Here is a 17,594-nt window from a genome sequence, read left to right on the forward strand (position 1 = left end):
CAAAGGGTATTGGATTCGATAGGGAACCTCCAATAGTCATTTGCCATTTCGCCAAGAAGAGAAGTATTTTTCTCTTTTAGATGTCCAACTCCCAATCCCCCTTTTGGCTTGCATACTTGCTTCCAGCTTACCAAATAGTTTCTTTTCTCTCCTTCTCCATCCCAAAGAAAGTTTCTTTGGATTTTTTTAATTAAATTCCTCACTTTTATCGGGATTTGAAAAACTGATATGAAGTAGATAGATAGATTTGCACGGGAGGCCTTTAGAAGTGTGAGTCTTGCCCCTTTAGAGAGGTAACATCTTTTCCAAGATGCTAGCTTCTATTCACATTTCTCCACTACCGGACCCCAAAAACTTAAAGATCTTGGATTTCCACTAAAAGGCATCCCCCAAGTAGGAGATAGGGAGATTTTCCACTTTACAATCCTGCACTGATTTGAATTGTTATAGGAGATCCTCTGTTACAGAATTTATGGTTACAATGTTGCTTTTACTAAAATTGACCCTCAACCCTGTGATTAATTCGAAGCAGTCGATTATCCTTTTCACATTTGTGATGTCTTCCAAGGAGGCATCCAAAAACAAAATGATATCATCAACAAATTGTAGATGTGAAATATGAACCAAATTTCTCCCTACTTCAAACCCTTTCACTAGATTTAGATGGTTAGAATTCTCAAAGAGATAGTTGAAGATGTCCATCACCAAAGTAAAGAGGAAAGGAGAAAGTGGGCATCCCTGCCACCAAAATTCTGCTTCCATCAAATCTTCCTTGAAACTGCCAACTAGTGAAGCCCTATTCTTTTACCTCCCAATCCAGATAAGCCACAATTATTGTGCCTTAGATCTTAACCAATGTATCATCATCACCATCATCCATGCCTTGTTCCAACTATATGGGGTTGGCAACATGAGTCCTATCCCGCCCATCCGTTCTATTTAAAGCCATATCCACTGCTAAATTATTAGTGCTTTAATCATTTCTCACTACTTCTATCCATGTCCTTTTTCGTCTACCCCGATCTCTTCTAACCAGCATATTTGGTGGTCTTCTATCCATATGCCCAAGTGATTTTAGTCTAGTCTCTCTCATTTTATCACCTATTGGAGCTACTCCTAAGTTCCTACAGATAACTTCATTCCTAATCCTATCCTTTCTAGTTTTTCCACTCATCCATCTTAGCATTCACATTTCTGCTGCATTCATTTTCTAGACATGTTATTTCTTGGCAGCCAAACACTCCACTCCATACAACATAGCTGGCCTCATAACTGTTCTATAAAAATTTCCTTTTAATCCAAGTGGTATTCGCCTATCACATAAAAATCCAGATGCACCTCTTCATTTTGCCCATCCTACTATTCTTCGGGTGAGTGGTGACATCCTCGTCAATCTCTCCCTTGTTATGAATTATTGAACCAAGGAACCAGAAATGGTCAAATTGAGTTATTTCTTGGTCTCTAATCCTAAGTGTATCTTGATTTACACGCCTATTATTACTAAATTTACATGTCATACACTCTGTTTTAGCCCTACTTATTTTAAAACCTATTGTTTATAAGGCATTTGCCCATAAGCTTAATTTTGCATTTAATCATTCATTAGTTTCATCAATTAAAACAATGTCATCCACAAACAGCATGCACCATGGAACTTCCTCCTGAATATGTTTAATCAATTCATCTAGGATTAGTGTGAACAGATAAGGGCCAAGTGCTGAACCTTGGTGAAGACCAATAGTAACTAAAAAATCTGAAGAACCTCCCACAATCCCACTAGTGTTCTAACATTAGTTGTTACCCCTCATACATATCTTAATTAGGTCTAGACCTGTTCATGGGATGGGCCGGGCCGGGCTTTCACTTATCAATAATGAAAATATACTAGGCCCGAGCCCAAGCCCTGCCCGACCAACGGGCCTATAACTTGGGCCCGAGCCCGGCCCTGGTAAAAAGCCTGAAACTCGAGCCCGAGCCCGAGCCCGAAGCCCGACCTAATTAAAAAAAAAAACAATTTTCCCTATCCAAATTAGAATTAAAAATTCAGATAGTATTTCTTTTTCTATTTAAATGAACAATGGGCCTACAAGATGGTATTTTTCCCTTTCTTTTATATTTTAAAACACAATTTTACATTCTTAAATCAAAAAATTTATTCAAATGGACATAATCACATAACTAATTTTAAGTTTAATATTAGGTCGGGCCGGGCTATTTTGACAAAACCCGAGCCCGGCTCGAATTTATTGCGGGTCGGGCTTTTTGGCCCGAATTTAAGCCCATCGGACCACCCGGCCCATGAACAGGTCTAATTAGGTCTATACACCTACTTTGAACCCCCTTTCTTTTCCAAGACTCACCATATTATCTCTCTAGAAACTCTATCATGTGCCTTTTCTATATCAATGAACACCATATGAAGATCTTTCTTGTTCTCACTAAACTTTTCTCCCAATCATCTCAAAAGAAATATAGCTTCCATGGTTGGTCTCCCTAGCATAAAGTCAAATTGGTTCTCCAATACACTTGTTTCAAATCATAATCTTTGTTCAATTATCCTCTCCCTCAATAGTTATTACAACTTTGTATATCACTTTTGTTCTTAAATATAGGCACCACATTGTTGTTTCTCCAGTCATCAGGCATCTTCTTTTCTTTCACTAAATAGCTTGGCTATCCATAAGAAGCCTACCTCTCTCGTACCTTTCCATACTTCTATTGGAATCCCACCAGGTCCTAACACCTTTCCCTTCTTCATTTTTTTTATCAATAACACAATTCATTAATTATCACAATAAGAATTACAAAGAGGAAGACAAACTTTCTTATCTTCCAATTTCAACTTGAGCCCCAAGAAAGGAAACAAGAGAGAAACAGAAAAAAGAAAAAAAGAGATTTAAATTACAATTGTGCCCAGAACATTGACTCCCTGTCCACCCCTTGTTTAGCTAACCCATCAACAAAAGAATTAGCTTACCCAACTGATTTTAACTTCCATTTCTCGAACCAGCCATCTGGATTTCCTCCTCATATTGCTATAACTCCATAAACCACTACCGTCTTTATTCAGCCACCCTACCACCACCTTCGAGTCCCCTTCAATTATGAGTTTTCTGATATTCATCTCCCTAGCTTTCTGGACTCCTTCCATAACTGCATGGATCTCAGCTCTGAGAGAGTCACCCACTCCAATTGGGCCTGAGAACATGGCAGAAAAACCCCATTCTCATCCCTGAAAACATCCCCAATCCCTAATTGTCCAAGGTTCCCTTTGCTACTTCCATTAAAGTTTAGTTTCATGAAACCCGCAGGTGAGGGAGCCCAAGACACTCATTACTACTTTAGTCTAGGTATAGCTAGCAATCTCACCCCACTTCCTCAGCATGTCATCCACTATATAATCTGTGAATAGCTCTAGGGATTTCATCCACTATACAGCCCTTATATGGATTAGAGCCCTCAGATCTTCAGCACTTCTCTCTTCTTCAAAAAAAATCCTAGAGTTTCTTTCTTCCCATAAAGACCAGCAGACTGCTGCCCTCAGTCCTCTCTACATAGTCCTTCCCCTCTTCATACGCCACCTGAAAAAAGGAGCAAAAAGACTTTGCAAATTTGATGGAGGATTCCAAGTACACCCAATCAGAGATAAAGCCCACTCCCGAATAGATTTTGCAAATTGGCAAGACACCAATTGATGAAAACCAGTCTCCCATCAGCTTTACAAAGAACACACCAATGAGGGGACAAGTATTGGGACTCTTCTTTTGGAGCAAATCACTAATGTTGATTCTTTCCAAAAAGGCTTCCCAGCAAAAACTACCAATCCTAGGATTGGTAGACTGGCTTAAAACTTTAAAGAATGAGGCACAGGAGAAGGAACCAGTAGGGGTGGGGATCCAGATTCTAGAGTCTTCCTTAACAGGGTCTAAGAAAACATCATCAAGAAGTTGGAGAAGACTCGAAATACTATCAAGGTTTAAGTCTCTCATAGCCCTTCTTAGACCCAAATTCCAACCAAACCCAAAATTGGAAGCGGAAGGGGTGATGAAAGAGGAAACTGGCTCATCTTTAAAAACAGATAGGGCATACAAAGAAGGAAACTGGTCCTTTAGAGGGGCATTCCCCACCCAAGTTTGTTCCCGGAATTTTATGGAGTTACCTGAATTCAAATCATATCAGATAAAAGGGGAAAAAACTAGTAATAGATCATGAATGGCTTTCCAAAGCAAAGCGCTGGTGGTCCTAGCCCAGATTCCAGCATCCCATCCATTTATCTCCAGGCCATGTTTGCTTACCACTATTTTAGCCCATAATTTCTCCTTCCCTAGTGGGAATCTCCACAACCATTTCCCCATAAGGACCACCTTTCCCTTCTTCATTTTATTTAGTGCCTTTTTTTACTTCAGTAGGTCTAACTCTATGAAGGTACATACCTTAAGCAATGTATGGGATTGTTTATTGTTTCTAAAAGGAATTTTGTCTAAGTGCTTATCTTATGAGTGTTTGATGAAAAAGTGCTTCGTTCAAATGGGGGTAGTATAGGTATCTTTCAAGTGCTTTTGGAATGTTTTAAGTGTTTTTCCCAATAAGCGCTTAAAAGAAGCACTACCAAACAGGGATGTAGTCTATTCCAGACCATACCCTCCAAAGGAGATCCTTCTTGCATTTAACTCAGCTCCAAATAACCCCTAGGTGTAACCACCTCCCCACCCACCCAAAATAATCACTAAACATCAGCACAAGCTTCATCCTATGTTTAAGTAACCCTCATTCACTAGTTACTTGTATCACAGCCCTTTTGACACTATGTTCTGATATCCCACCTAACTTGTAATATTTGGCAGTCATGCTTAACCTCTAAATTGCTAAAATCCCGAATACCTTTATCCATAACGAACCTCCTAGCCATTCTCCACTTCCCATGTAAGTGCTGTCAACATCTGTGGCTTCCATCAGTCAAAAGCCAAGTTTGAATGCTGTGAACTACAATGATTTGGTTACAGATGGGGAAATTCCACTGTAAGGTTCTGATATGGTAGAAATCACATTAAACCTTATTTCTTACAGCATGAAAGCTAATAATAAACATCAAGTTTCTGCAGCTAGGAATCTGAAGTACAACAGAATTCTTAAAGAAATGCAATACCTTCAATAGTGAGCTAAGAGCAGACCGTGTTTCATTCCTTATTAGTTTGCAACTGTCAAATTTTGCATCTGTGAACTCCATTGGTTGCTGAACTTTTGCTAATATAACAGGATCTAAAACTGGCTTAGTAGAGTCGATCCATTGTCCATGATTAGTTTTGAACTCATGCCTGTTTCAAGAATGCAAATAACTAGAAAATTGATAGGCTAGAAAACATGTCAAGTACTCCATGCTTTTGATAACACACCAATAGTTCCACATAATATTTACTCAATTTTCATAGAAAGCTATAAATGCCAAGCCCATATTTACTCAATGTGCAAAATGTACAAGTAAATCAGCCATAAATGCTTTCTATGGAAAAAAAAAATCATCATCCAAGCTATACTGATTGACCCCTTATCTCACCAAGTCATCGGAAGTGGCATTTCATTCCCTAGAAATCCATCTGAAAACAGTAACACAAAACCCAAATGGTTACCAGATTTCATGAATCATGAAAAGTAACTGATGTAACCCCTTCCAAACAACCTACAATCTTGCCCCATCTGATGCCATTTAGTAGAATCCCCTTAATCAAAGCCAAACACAACCTCCATCAAATGGCACCCCCAAAGCCAAAGAGAAAAGTCACTCATGGTTCTAATGGAAGGTGTGCAAAGCAGTGATTTACAAGGCACACCTGAAGCGCGCCTAGGCGCACAAGCAAGGCACATTTCAGGGTAGGCGCCTCGTCCAGGTCCTAGGCACAGCCCTTTCAAAAGGCACACGCCTGGTGCACCTTGTGCCTCAACCCAGGCGTGCACCTTTTGAAACTTTGACACTTTTTTGCTTTTTTTTGTGTCTGGTGGCTGGGCCAGGGGCTGCGAGGGGCTCCGCAGCCACTGGACCCCTGTGCCACACCCCTCTCTCACCGAAGCTTCGAGAACCCCCTATTTGGTAATGTTCTTCATTCATTCATTCATCCTAATAAAATGTCTTCTTAAAAAGCAATTAAAACTATAAAATCATTATTTTTTGTGTGAGAACTAAGAATTTAAGACCTAATGTGGACTTGTTTGGGCTTGCCATAAGGGGTGTGGTACAAAGGCGGCTAGTAGAATCAGGAATGTAATATGTTTCACATCACATTAGCTACTTGAATTAATGCAATTGAGAGAAAAAAAAAAAAAAAGAGATTGTGGGTTTTATATGCTTGAAAACGTTTTATATATTTGATTTTATTTTTTAAATTCTCATTTGAATATGCTTTACATGTTATATTTATGTATTTTAATATTAGACAATAGGTTTTTTAAAACGTTTATTTTAAAATTAAAGTTTATATTTTTATTAATATTATGTTTAATAATTTTTTATCTTGCATTTTTTATTTTTTTATTTTTTAGCCTTTTTTTTAATTTTATGCCTTGCTTAAAAAGGTGCACGCCCCACCTTGCACCTCAGGCGCAAATTGACCCATGTGCCTTTTTTGTGCCTTGCGCTTTTAAAACACTAGTGCAAAGGGAAAGGGACATGAACATTAGCAAGTTGGTTATAGAAAGTGACTCGAAGTCGGTGATGGGATGGCTGCAAAAGGAAGAAGCTAGACTTTGGATGTGACATTAAATTGGATTAAAAGAACAGCTAATGCCTTTGTTGATGCTTTAGAAAAACAAGGGGTGGGAAGAAATCAATTATTTTGGGCTCAATTGTAACATTATTTCAACTTTGAGGAGAGTTAAAAGACTACCTCTCCTACGCTCTTTGCTTTTTATGTAACCTGTTTTTAATTATTAATGAAATTTGCAGTTATTGATCAGAAAAAAAAAAATCAGCCTTTCCCAATAGGACCACCAACTTCTCTCTGAAATAAAAACCCAATCTTCTGAAGGCCCCAGGTTTGCCAAAGAGCTGCTATCACAAAACGCAACAATTCATCATTATCAATATGACTAACTAACATATATAATTAGTTTTCAACAATATGCTATCCACTTAATTTTCCACAAAAAAAAAATGCATAATCCTAATTGTGTTTCCAGGACCATCATTACCCAATCAACACACTATGGAGATAAAGTTTTAGTGGCAGTCCGTCCAACTTCATTGAGAAGTTTATGATATTGATTCATTAGCAAAGGACAATTGGGTAGATAGAAAGAGAATATAGAGTTCCAGTTCTATGCCACTGAAAATCTATTTGGTGACCTTTTTGTTTCAGCCCAATTTTAGTGTACTTGTAAAAGTTTTTCTCTGTTAGTATGATTGATACATTAAACTGGAAAAAAGGGATTATGAAACATCACCATAAGCTATAACCATAGTAAACGAAATGAAAAGCACAGGCATATCTACCAATTTGTCCTTTTTTTTTATCAATAACACCAGCTTCATTAAATTAAGAGAAAAGAGGGAGTATGTATACAAGAGGGGAGATAAAATATCTTAGCTCCCTAAATACAGAATACAAAGAGAATACTGAGAGAAAAAATTAAAAACTAGCCCAAAATACAGATTCCCTATTCACTCCTTGCTTGGCCAACCCATCCACAAATGAGTTGGCACTCCTCTTCACCCAGCTGTATTGGATTTCAATGTCCCTACACATCCATAAGAACTGCTTCTTTTCATTGTTAAAGTTCCATAAACTACTGTCCTCTTTCTTCAACCAGTTAATCACCACCTTCGAATCACCTTCCAGGATCAATCATCTGACATTTAATTCCTTTGCTCTTCGAATTCCTTCAAGTGCTGCAAGGATCTCAGCCCTAAAAAAATCACCTTCTCCAATAGGGCCAGAAAATAGAGCAATAACAAGCCTTTCCTCATTCCTGAAAACTCCAATCCCAGAGGGTCCTGGATTCCTTACATCGCTTCCATCAAAGTTCAACTTATTGAAACCCGAGGGGGGAGGGGACTAAGAGGGACAAAGAGTCATCTTGCATCTAGCAGTGGAAGCAATCTCTTTCCAATTTCTTAGCAAGTCATCCACAGGAAAGTCTGAAAACAACTCCAAAGATTTCAGTCAATGGGCAGCCCTTAAAAGGATTAGGTCTAACAGTTCTTCCAGGGTTCTTTCCTTGTCTAAAAAAATACGTGAATTTTTTTCTTCCCACAATGACCAACACACTGCTGCCCTAATACTCCACATAGTCTTCCCTCGCTTCTTAGACCATCTGAAAAAAGGAGAGAACAACTTTTGGACACTCTCCAGAGGAAACCAAGAACACCCAAAGCGGGAGAAAACCCACTCCCAAACAGTTTTAGCAACCTTACAAGAGACCATGAGGTGGTAGCCGGATTCCCCATCGGCTTTACAAAGAGTACATCAATTAGGAAGTAGACAATAGTTGGGTCTCTTTCTTTGAAGTCAAATGTGTGAATTCTTTCCAAGAAAATTTTCCAACAAAAAAAGCCCAACCCGAGGAGGAATAGGCCTACTCCAAATTTCTTTAGCCGGAAAGGACAACCCAAAGGGGATAGGAGGCTAAGTTAAGGTTTCAAAAAACGAGGCACAAGAAAAAGTACCAGAGCTAGGAGTCCAAAATCTGGTGTCTTCCTTAGCAGGATTTAGGAAAACATTCTCAAGGGAGGCAAGCAAAGATACCAAGCTATCCAAGTCTGTATCCCAAATTTCCCTACGCAGGCCTAGATTCCACCTAAAGCCAGAAGTGGAATCTGAAGGAACCAAGAAAAAAGAGATAGGTTCATTTTTCAAATCTAATAGAGCATACAAGGAAAGAAATTGGTCCTTCAGAGGAGAATCCCCAACCCAAAGTTGTTCCCAGAATTTTATTCAACTATCAGAGTTTAGACCATACCTTATCCAAGGGGAGAAGACGGGAAGCAGATTGCAAATGGATTTCCAAGGAGAAACAGTTGTAGCCCTTGTCATGATTCTAGGATCCCAACCATTGTCTTCCATCCCATGTATGCTAACCACAATCTCAGTCCACAATTTATCCCTTTCCACTGAAAACCTCCACAACCATTTCCCCAGTAGAGCCTTATTCCTTTTCTTGAAGTTACCAATCCCAAGACCTAGTTTTTTACACCTAGTAACCACCTCCCAACTCACCCTATGATCTCTCTTCTCCTCTCCAAGCCCCCACAAAAAATTTCGTATTAATTTTTCCAAAAGATTGGAAACCTTTGATGGTATCTTAAACACTGGCAAATAGTAGATAGGTAGGTTTAGCTAGGGTATACCTAATAAGAGTGACTCTCCCACCTAGAGAAAGATAATTTCTCTTCCAATCCGCCAGCCTCTTCTCAAACCTCTCCACTACCGGATTCCAAAAGCTTACATTCTTAGGATTGTCTCCTAAAAGGAGGCCCAAGTATGTCAAAGGGCCAGTTCGAGATTGTGCATCCTAGCTCACCTTCATATTACCTTAGGTCCCTTACATCCACATTCACTCCCACCACATAGCTCTTATCAAAGTTCACCTTGAGGGTAGAAATCTGTTCAAAGAGATGTACTGCCAACTTTAGATTCCGGATCCAATTAAGGTTTCCTCCTTCACAGAACAGAATTGTGTCATCTGCAAACTGTAGATGTGTTAAAGGAACCTCCTCCCTTCCTACTCTCCACCCTCTTATTCCCTTAGGTCCCTTACATCCACATTCACTCCCACCACACAGCTCTTATCAAAGTTCACCTTGAGGGTAGAAATCTGTTCAAAGAGATGTACTGCCAACTTTAGATTCTGGATCCAATTAAGGTTTCCTCCTTCACATAACAGAATTGTGTCATCTGTAAACTGTAGATGTGTTAAAGGAACCTCCTCCCTTCCTACTCTCCACCCTCTTATCAGATTCCTCGAGTCTGCTCTATGGATCAATCTCCCAAAAAATCAGCAATCAGGGTGAAAAGAAAAGGGGAAAGAGGATCTCCTTATCTTAGGCCTCTCAACGCAGGAAAGAAGTCAACCACAGTGTCGTTTACCAGGATAGAGTAATGGCAGGTCCTGACACAGCCCCAAATCCACTTACACCATCCACCTCCAAAACCAAAGCTCCTCAAAACCTCCAACAAGAAAGACCAATCAACCAAGTCACAAGCCTTCTCCAAGTCCAATTTACGAACCACACCCTTCTTCTTTGACTTCCTAAAACTCTCCAAGCTCTCATTTGCAATGAAAATCTGATCAGTGATCTGTCTTCCCTCCACAAAAACACCTTGGTTGGGTGCAATAATGGAGGGAAGCACCTTCTTTATCCTAAGAGACAGCACTTTAGCAATAATTTTGTACAAGCTAGTAACCAGACTGATAGGTCTAAAATCCTTTGGTTGAGAAGCCTTCTTTTTCTTTGGGACCAAAGCAGTGAAAGTTGAGTTCAGACCCGGATTTATTATTCCCCTTCTATGGAACTCCTCAAAAACTGATCTAAGGTCATTCTCCAGTATATCTCAACAATCCTGATAAAAGGCCATTGTGAAGCCATTTGGACCCAAAGCTTTTGTCCTATCCATTGAGAATATTGCTTCCTTTATCTCCTCCAGATCAAAACTCCTTTCTAACCACTCTCTCTTCTTTGCGCTTAGACTCGGCCAATCCAATCCCTCCAACCACTCTCCCGTTCAGAGGTCTTCTAAAAATAGATTTGAAGTGGTTAACTAAAGCCTTTGCAATTTCTACTTGGTGGGACAACACTACTCCTTCAACTTCCAAACTAGAGATGAAATTCTTCTTTCTCCTCCCAATTGCCACTGAATGGAAGAACCTAGTGTTTTTGTCTCCCTCCTTGAGCCACTTACACCTAGATTTCTGCCTCCAGCTGATTTCCTTCTTAACTAGAATGTCCTCCATCTGCCTCCTCAACACCCATCTCAACTTCCTTTCTTCCTCTCCAAAGGAGCCTCTCTCTTCCTTCATGTCCAAATCCTCAATCTGCTCCATCAACACTTGTTTTCTCTCTTCTATTCTTCCAAACTCTAGCCTATTCCACTCCTTCAATAGTGATTTTAAGTATTGGAGTTTCTTGTGGAACCTCATTCCCTCCCATTCAACTGTCGGATTAGCTTGCTCCCACCACTCTTTCAACCACATATTTTTTTTATCAATAACACTTTCATTAACACGTCAAAGTCAACCACATATTTTCAAACCTGAATGAGGTAGGACCATCTCCTTTCATTTCCTCCTTAACCAACACTATAGGCCAGTGGTCTGAAGTAAGTCTTGGAAGAGCTCTAGAAGTTAGATTACCCCAATGTTCCTCCCAATCTGTTGAGAACAAAAATATGTCCAACTTAGAGCAAATTGGCCTAGATTGAAGGTTGGACCAAGTGAAGTTATTATTTAGGAGAGGAATTTCTTTAAGTTCAAAGGAGTCCACAAATTGGTTGAACTTCCTCATACTTGTTGTCACTCTCTATCTAGGGTTGTTAGTTTCCTCTATAAATCTCACTACATTAAAATCCCCATCCACACACCAAGGACCTTCCCAAAGGCCTCTAATATCACTCAATTCTTCCCAAAGTTTCTCCCTCTACCTATGGTCATTGGGGCCATATACGTTTGTTAGTACCCATTCATACCCATCATCCACCTGTCTGAACTTTAGGGAGGCAGAATGATCTCCGATTGGCTCCTCCGCTCCTATGAGTAATTCTTCTTTCCACAAGGTCACAATCCCTCTTGAGGAACCCCACGAGGGAGCAGCCACCCACTTTATTCCCATGGATCTTCACACACTCCTAGCCCATCTGCAATCAAAGTCCATTCTTTTGGACTCCTGAAGCATTACCACATCCAGATTAAACTTCTTAATTACCTCTTTAATAGTTGCTCTCTCCCTCATGCTGCCCAAACCCCTCATATTCCAACTTAAGAATCTCATTTTAAACTCTTGGCCTGAACCCTAACTCCTCCAAGATCTATTTAAGCCCTTTTCTCCTATCCCCTTTCACCTCAAACTTCTTGTCCCCCTCAATGTCTCTTTTCAATCTCTCCACTTCAATCATCTTTCTCTTCTTCATCTTGCTGTCCTCTTTTTTTTTGCAAGTAGGCTTTTAGGTCATCCGGATTCTTCAATTTGCACCCCAACTTTTTCACAAACTCTACAACTGACTCTTCCCCACTAGTTTCCTTTTTTTCTAAGGTTGCACACTCCCTACTCATAGGGAACAACTCGTTCCTACTCTTACCTCCTTCACCAGCCCTTTCTGTCCTCTCTAAGGTCCCTTTCTGTAATTCCTTCCTCTCCAGTTCACCCAAAAAGCTCTCAATGATTTCCCAAATTATTGTCTCTTTGCCATTTTTCTCACCCACTTCCTCCCCTTGTAGACTCACTGTGGCTTTCAAACCATGGGCTTCCGACTCTTGGTAGAGAGGAGAATCTGGAACAAGGGACATAGAGCACTCATCAGTAACAAAAACTAAATTGACAGAGTTGAAGGATTTACCTGAGGCTGGGATGTGAGGAGAAAGCGTAGGAGAAAAAGTGGTTGTCACTTCCTTTTTTTGAGAAATTGGAGCACTCTGTCTCCCCGAATTGGGGGGAAATTTTCCTTGTCACTGTATCAACACAAAGACTCCTTTCTGTACCCGAGTATGTACCTCTCTGTGAAGTACCCTTGTTCAGCTCTAAAACAACCTGATCTACCTTCTTTTCGGCCTCTTGCAAAGCACTAGAACCTGGGAGGGGCTTAGCCAAGAATGGGTCTGTTGCATACTGAAGTTTCAATCACCTGCTTCTCCCCCTCCTTTTCCTCCCCCACCGTATCCCCTATGAACAAATGATCTAGGTTGGAAGCATCCCTGTTCTATTCTTCAAAACGATCTTCGTCTTCTGCACAGCCTAGACTCTCACAAGTTTCCGAGCTTTCATCAAAGTCAGAATCTAAACCACAGCTAATCCATCCTTGGTCAGCCTCTTCCTTCTCTTCTGTACTAAGTCTCAAATAACGCGGGTTTGAACAATGAGAAACGTGGTGTTTTTGTTCATCACCGGCCAGCCGTTGAACCCAGCTCAGAGGACGGCAACCTTCTGTCGTTCTAGCCTCCTGTGCCCCCCTCCACAGTCGAGAGATCGAGACCTAGACGATGATAGATGATAGATTTCATCTACCATCACCCTAGGCCTGCCCCGCCCCACGTGATGACTTAAGTTGTCACGTGGGCAAGCTAAAAGGCTACCCGTAATGAGAGGCTCACCCGCTGAACCGGTTGGCTCAGACTTCATTAAGGCCGGTTCAGACAGAGGTTTTAAAAGAGTTCGCCTGGGCCTTACCCCTTCTAGCCACGTCAGCATAGGACGGGCCACCCGCTTTAAATAACCCACCTTAAAAAATTTGAATTAACACCCTTAAAAGGAAAGCTTCGAGGATTGGGGCGCCCCTACGACTGTTCCCCTTCCTCCTTAGCCCGTCCACACGCACCAGGCTTAACTGCCATCCCCTAAAGGCCACGTGTACACCACCCTATAGACTCTTCAGCTCCTTCAACCTCTGTTCGTCTTCCCCAGAGCGACGCTTCATCTTCTGAGGCTAGCCAGACCTTATACCAGGCATCTGAGAGAACTTCAATGGCTCGAGGCAAGTTTTCAGGCAAGATCCCTACAACCTTAAGTTCCACAGCTCGCAGGTTTCTTAAGTTAGCCTCCAGCAGACCTCCACCCAATGCTTTGACAATTTTCTTTAGGATTTGTTCATTCCAAAGGTTGAAAAGGAAGACCAAGAAGTTTGATCAAGAAGTTGCCAACTCTTGGTACGACTTCGTTGCAAACTGGAGTCCAGCTCTGAACCTGTATCAAACTTCCCTCTACACTGAATGTGCCGAGATTCAGTTTCTTATCGCCAGCAACTAATAGAGCTTTCTTTTCAGCAAAGGGCAATAAAACATCTTCTTCTAAGCCCAACCTTTCGGCAACTACTTCTGAGACCCCCGTCCAATCTTCTATAGCCCTATCTGCCAATAGAACCAACCTCTGCTCCTAGCTCCCTCTCCCTTCTTCAATAGCAACTCGCCGAAGTTCAGTCAAGCTAGCCACCACAACTTCATTGCTTTGCTTAAAGCAGGGCACCTGAGCACAGGGAGAGGACAGATTACAAACCCTTCAAACTCCTACCAGGAACTTCTTCCACTCTCCCTTCGACCTCCAATAGAAAAGCCTGAAGGAAGCCCACCCTCTCCTCTTCTGGCCTTCCGGAATACACATAACTTGCCTTTTGTTAATGCCAAAATGTTCTGTAACCATTATAAACCACCCGTTTCCTTTCCTCTTTAACACTGATTCAAATTTCGTCCTCCCACAAGTCATTGAGTTTCTCCAACCTTCTTCCCATAAAGAAATAACAGTTCCATCCACAAAACCTTTCAACCACAAACACGCCTCCTCCGAAAGAAGAATCATTGCCCTGCTCCCTTCTCTGATTTTCAGGTGAAACTTCCCCATTGCCCTTCCCAGCTCGAACAGGAAGTATTAGGCTTCAATGGTCAGCTCCAAACGCCATTTCCCCGCCATCTTGAACTTTCTCTCCTCTCCCAGCTCCCAAGCATCTAAACCTTGTTGTTGTACTCTTTCAAGGTTCAATCAATGCATATCTACCAATTTGTCTTTAGGTTACCTTTTTTTTGAATAAATTGTCATTAGTTTACCTATCAGACACATAATATCAGTATGGGCAAAGAGAAACATATTTTTTGGTAATAAAATAAAATTTGTTAAAAGCTCAAAAGAAAATACAAGAAAGGTGACCAGTAATCACCTGAGAGAAAGAAAACAAAACCAAACCCAACCTACCACCCTACACCATAAATTCACAAGAAAAACGTATCCAAAAAATGATACCCAGACCAAAAAAAAAAGAGGAAACAAAACCCCTAGCCCCATTCATTCCAAACCCTCCAAGTTGAAGAAACCTTAAGCCTCGAAAAAGATTTGAATACCCATTATGCATTCCCAACAATTTAAAACCCCATAGAACCCAATTTACAGAACCATAACTAAACACTGACAACCAAATCTCAAGAGGCTTGATCCAGAATCTCCTTGTTTTTTTTGAGAGTTCTCTTCAGCTTCTTTACCTTCTTGCTAGGTGCAATCCCAAATAATCCCCCTCTTAACCTGGCAAAGACTTTTGAGACCTTAACAGAATGATATTCATCTGGTTTCTAAAATGCCTAACTGCAGTAGGGATTCCAGTAGCTTCTTTTGAATTTAGAGAACAATGTTATTTTCTCTAATTCCATAACTGTTTTCTTCTCAAAAGTCAAAACTGCATCTGTCTCTCCCTCTTTGTCAGCAATCTTTTTCTCTCCTTCTAGCCTCCTTTTGTTTAATGCTTCTTCACCCCTACCCTTAAAACCAATCACTTCATTACCGGGAAATAACTTTCAACAGATACTTCTCCAATTCTATAAACTTCTTCCTTGCAAAATCTTCCCCACCCAAGAAGAACAACCCCAACTTCTGTGTTCACCACTTTTTCCAAATCAATTGTTCTGTTGTTCTGATGTGTTTCATCCAACCTTACTGAGGCCTTTTCTGCACTTCAGAATTTATTTTGGTGTGACGATTGCATCATTATAAATTGTTCCTCTGTAAGTATAAGCTCCTATTTTTTCCCACGTTTTCAATTTTTATTTCCTATTATATTCATCACCACTCACTGAGCCTCAAAATTTCTGCCTCCCACATTGGAGTTTGAAGTGTTCACCCAATGTCTTCACCTTTTAAACACAATATTCTTACATGCAATTTATCATGTCCAAACATGCTAGATTTTTTTGCATTTTTTTCCTTTTATGGCAAAGAAGTGCTAAAAGGCATACAATCACAAATACAAAAACTATACAACAAAAAAAAAATCAAAAAGGAACGAACCATTTCATCATCCCTAGACCATCTCTTGTATATTTAACCAGAAAATTTTGCAGCATAGATGGTGATTTCAAGGGTGTGCCATTAAGATAACTTTTAAAAGGAAGTAGGGAAACTAAAGAATAGCGTTGTTGAATAAAAAAAAGTCATGTTGGTTCTATTACAGCACCTAAGTTATCAAAGAAGCATTGTATTATCACCCAAGAGTCCTTGCATAACCCCATCAGACACCCATACATTACAGTTCCAAAGTTTACACAAGCTACTCCAAAAATGCTAATTCATGAAAAGCAAGAATAGCATAGCGGATGCAATCCCATGCAGCACAAAAACTAAGAAATCTGTGCTAAAATGTAAAAAGAATAAACTTGACAACTTCCATTTCCAAACAATTTGACTACATGGAAATAACCTAACCTTTGAAGGAACTGCATAGCATTTGCAAGTGATCTTAAGGTAGAAGTTTTTAATTCACCATTTCTGTTCATGTCATGAAACTTCTTCAAGCTTGGAACTTTGGAATCCAAATATTCTCCAAGGTTTATATGCTTTAGCACCTGTCCTGAAGTACTCATTTATAAAAGACAAGGCTCTGTTATTTCACATGACCAACAAAATGAAATAAAATGTTCATGGTGAACAAATACAGATCAAGAAGCAATAAGAACATACTTCCAAATAGCTTTTCCGTAGATGTAATAACCACTTGAAGAATCCGGCTCACAGGAATCTTTAGTTGTTGAAAGCAGTCATCAGCTACTAAAACCTGCCTTGGCATGCGTTGATCTGCAAATGGAAGTTGCAGCAACACATGACCAACACGACGCAAAATGCTAGGATCCTTTGCAAACCATCCTGCATTAGAAAATATTGAAAACCAGGTAAATTAAAGTGTTAGAAGGATATGGAATAGACTACTTAAGGCATTAAAAAAAAAAAAAAAAAAAAACATTTTATCCAGCACTATCCATACAGATTTCATGAAGACGGGAAGGGGAAATGGTGCCCACAGTGGTCAAGGCATCCAGGTCATTTTGGTTAACAAATTTTTTTTATAAATGAGTGGAATTTTGGGTAACAAAATTTCACAAGAGTAAAAAAATTGAATTTTGTCTAGCTCCCTAATCTTCTATACCACACAAAATACATCTATGCACAGTAATTGAAATTAGCAATTCTCTTTATTATGAACATTAAATTTTCTCTCAAAACATGGCAAATCATCATATATATTATAATATTATTTCAAATATATCAATTTCAAAACTTTCAAAAATATTAATAGAGCAATTTCATATCAAACTAGCAATTCTTTTTTTAACTGTATTTGTGTCCATGTAAAAGGTATGGACAACAAAGTAATGGCCTTCTTTTGGTAAATAAGGTTATGGCCTTAAACAAGCCAAAAATGTAAATGAAATTATATGGATTGAAAAACAGAGCCTAAAGAATAAATCACTCTATTCACATCAACAACCCTCTAATCTTCCTCTTTTTTACTTATACCCATTTTCCTCCTTTTCTCTCATTTTTTATTTAATACATCCAGCTAGCTTATTCATTCTTATTCAGTGCAAGAAAAATCAAGTCATAGTTTCATCATATAAAAAGAGAGCAAGAAGTCTACACTAAACCA

General features: G+C 39.8%; 1 protein-coding gene across 1 annotated transcript in view; it reads right to left on the minus strand.

Moving 5' to 3' along the window:
- Positions 1 to 17,594, minus strand: part of LOC148863879 (translocon at the outer membrane of chloroplasts 64-like) — a 91,288-nt gene that overhangs the window by 58,793 nt on the left and 14,901 nt on the right. The window contains exons 5-7 of the mRNA XM_088976022.1: positions 16,631 to 16,813; positions 16,376 to 16,520; positions 5,147 to 5,315 (exon numbers count right to left, since the gene is read on the minus strand). Of these exons, the coding sequence (XP_088832148.1) occupies positions 5,147 to 5,315; positions 16,376 to 16,520; positions 16,631 to 16,813 (497 nt within the window). The remainder of the gene's footprint in view (positions 1 to 5,146; positions 5,316 to 16,375; positions 16,521 to 16,630; positions 16,814 to 17,594) is intronic.

Source organism: Nelumbo lutea, chromosome 3, assembly GCF_056320005.1.
Source record: "Nelumbo lutea isolate HS-2025 chromosome 3, American lotus-T2T, whole genome shotgun sequence".
NCBI classification, from domain to species: domain Eukaryota; kingdom Viridiplantae; phylum Streptophyta; class Magnoliopsida; order Proteales; family Nelumbonaceae; genus Nelumbo; species Nelumbo lutea.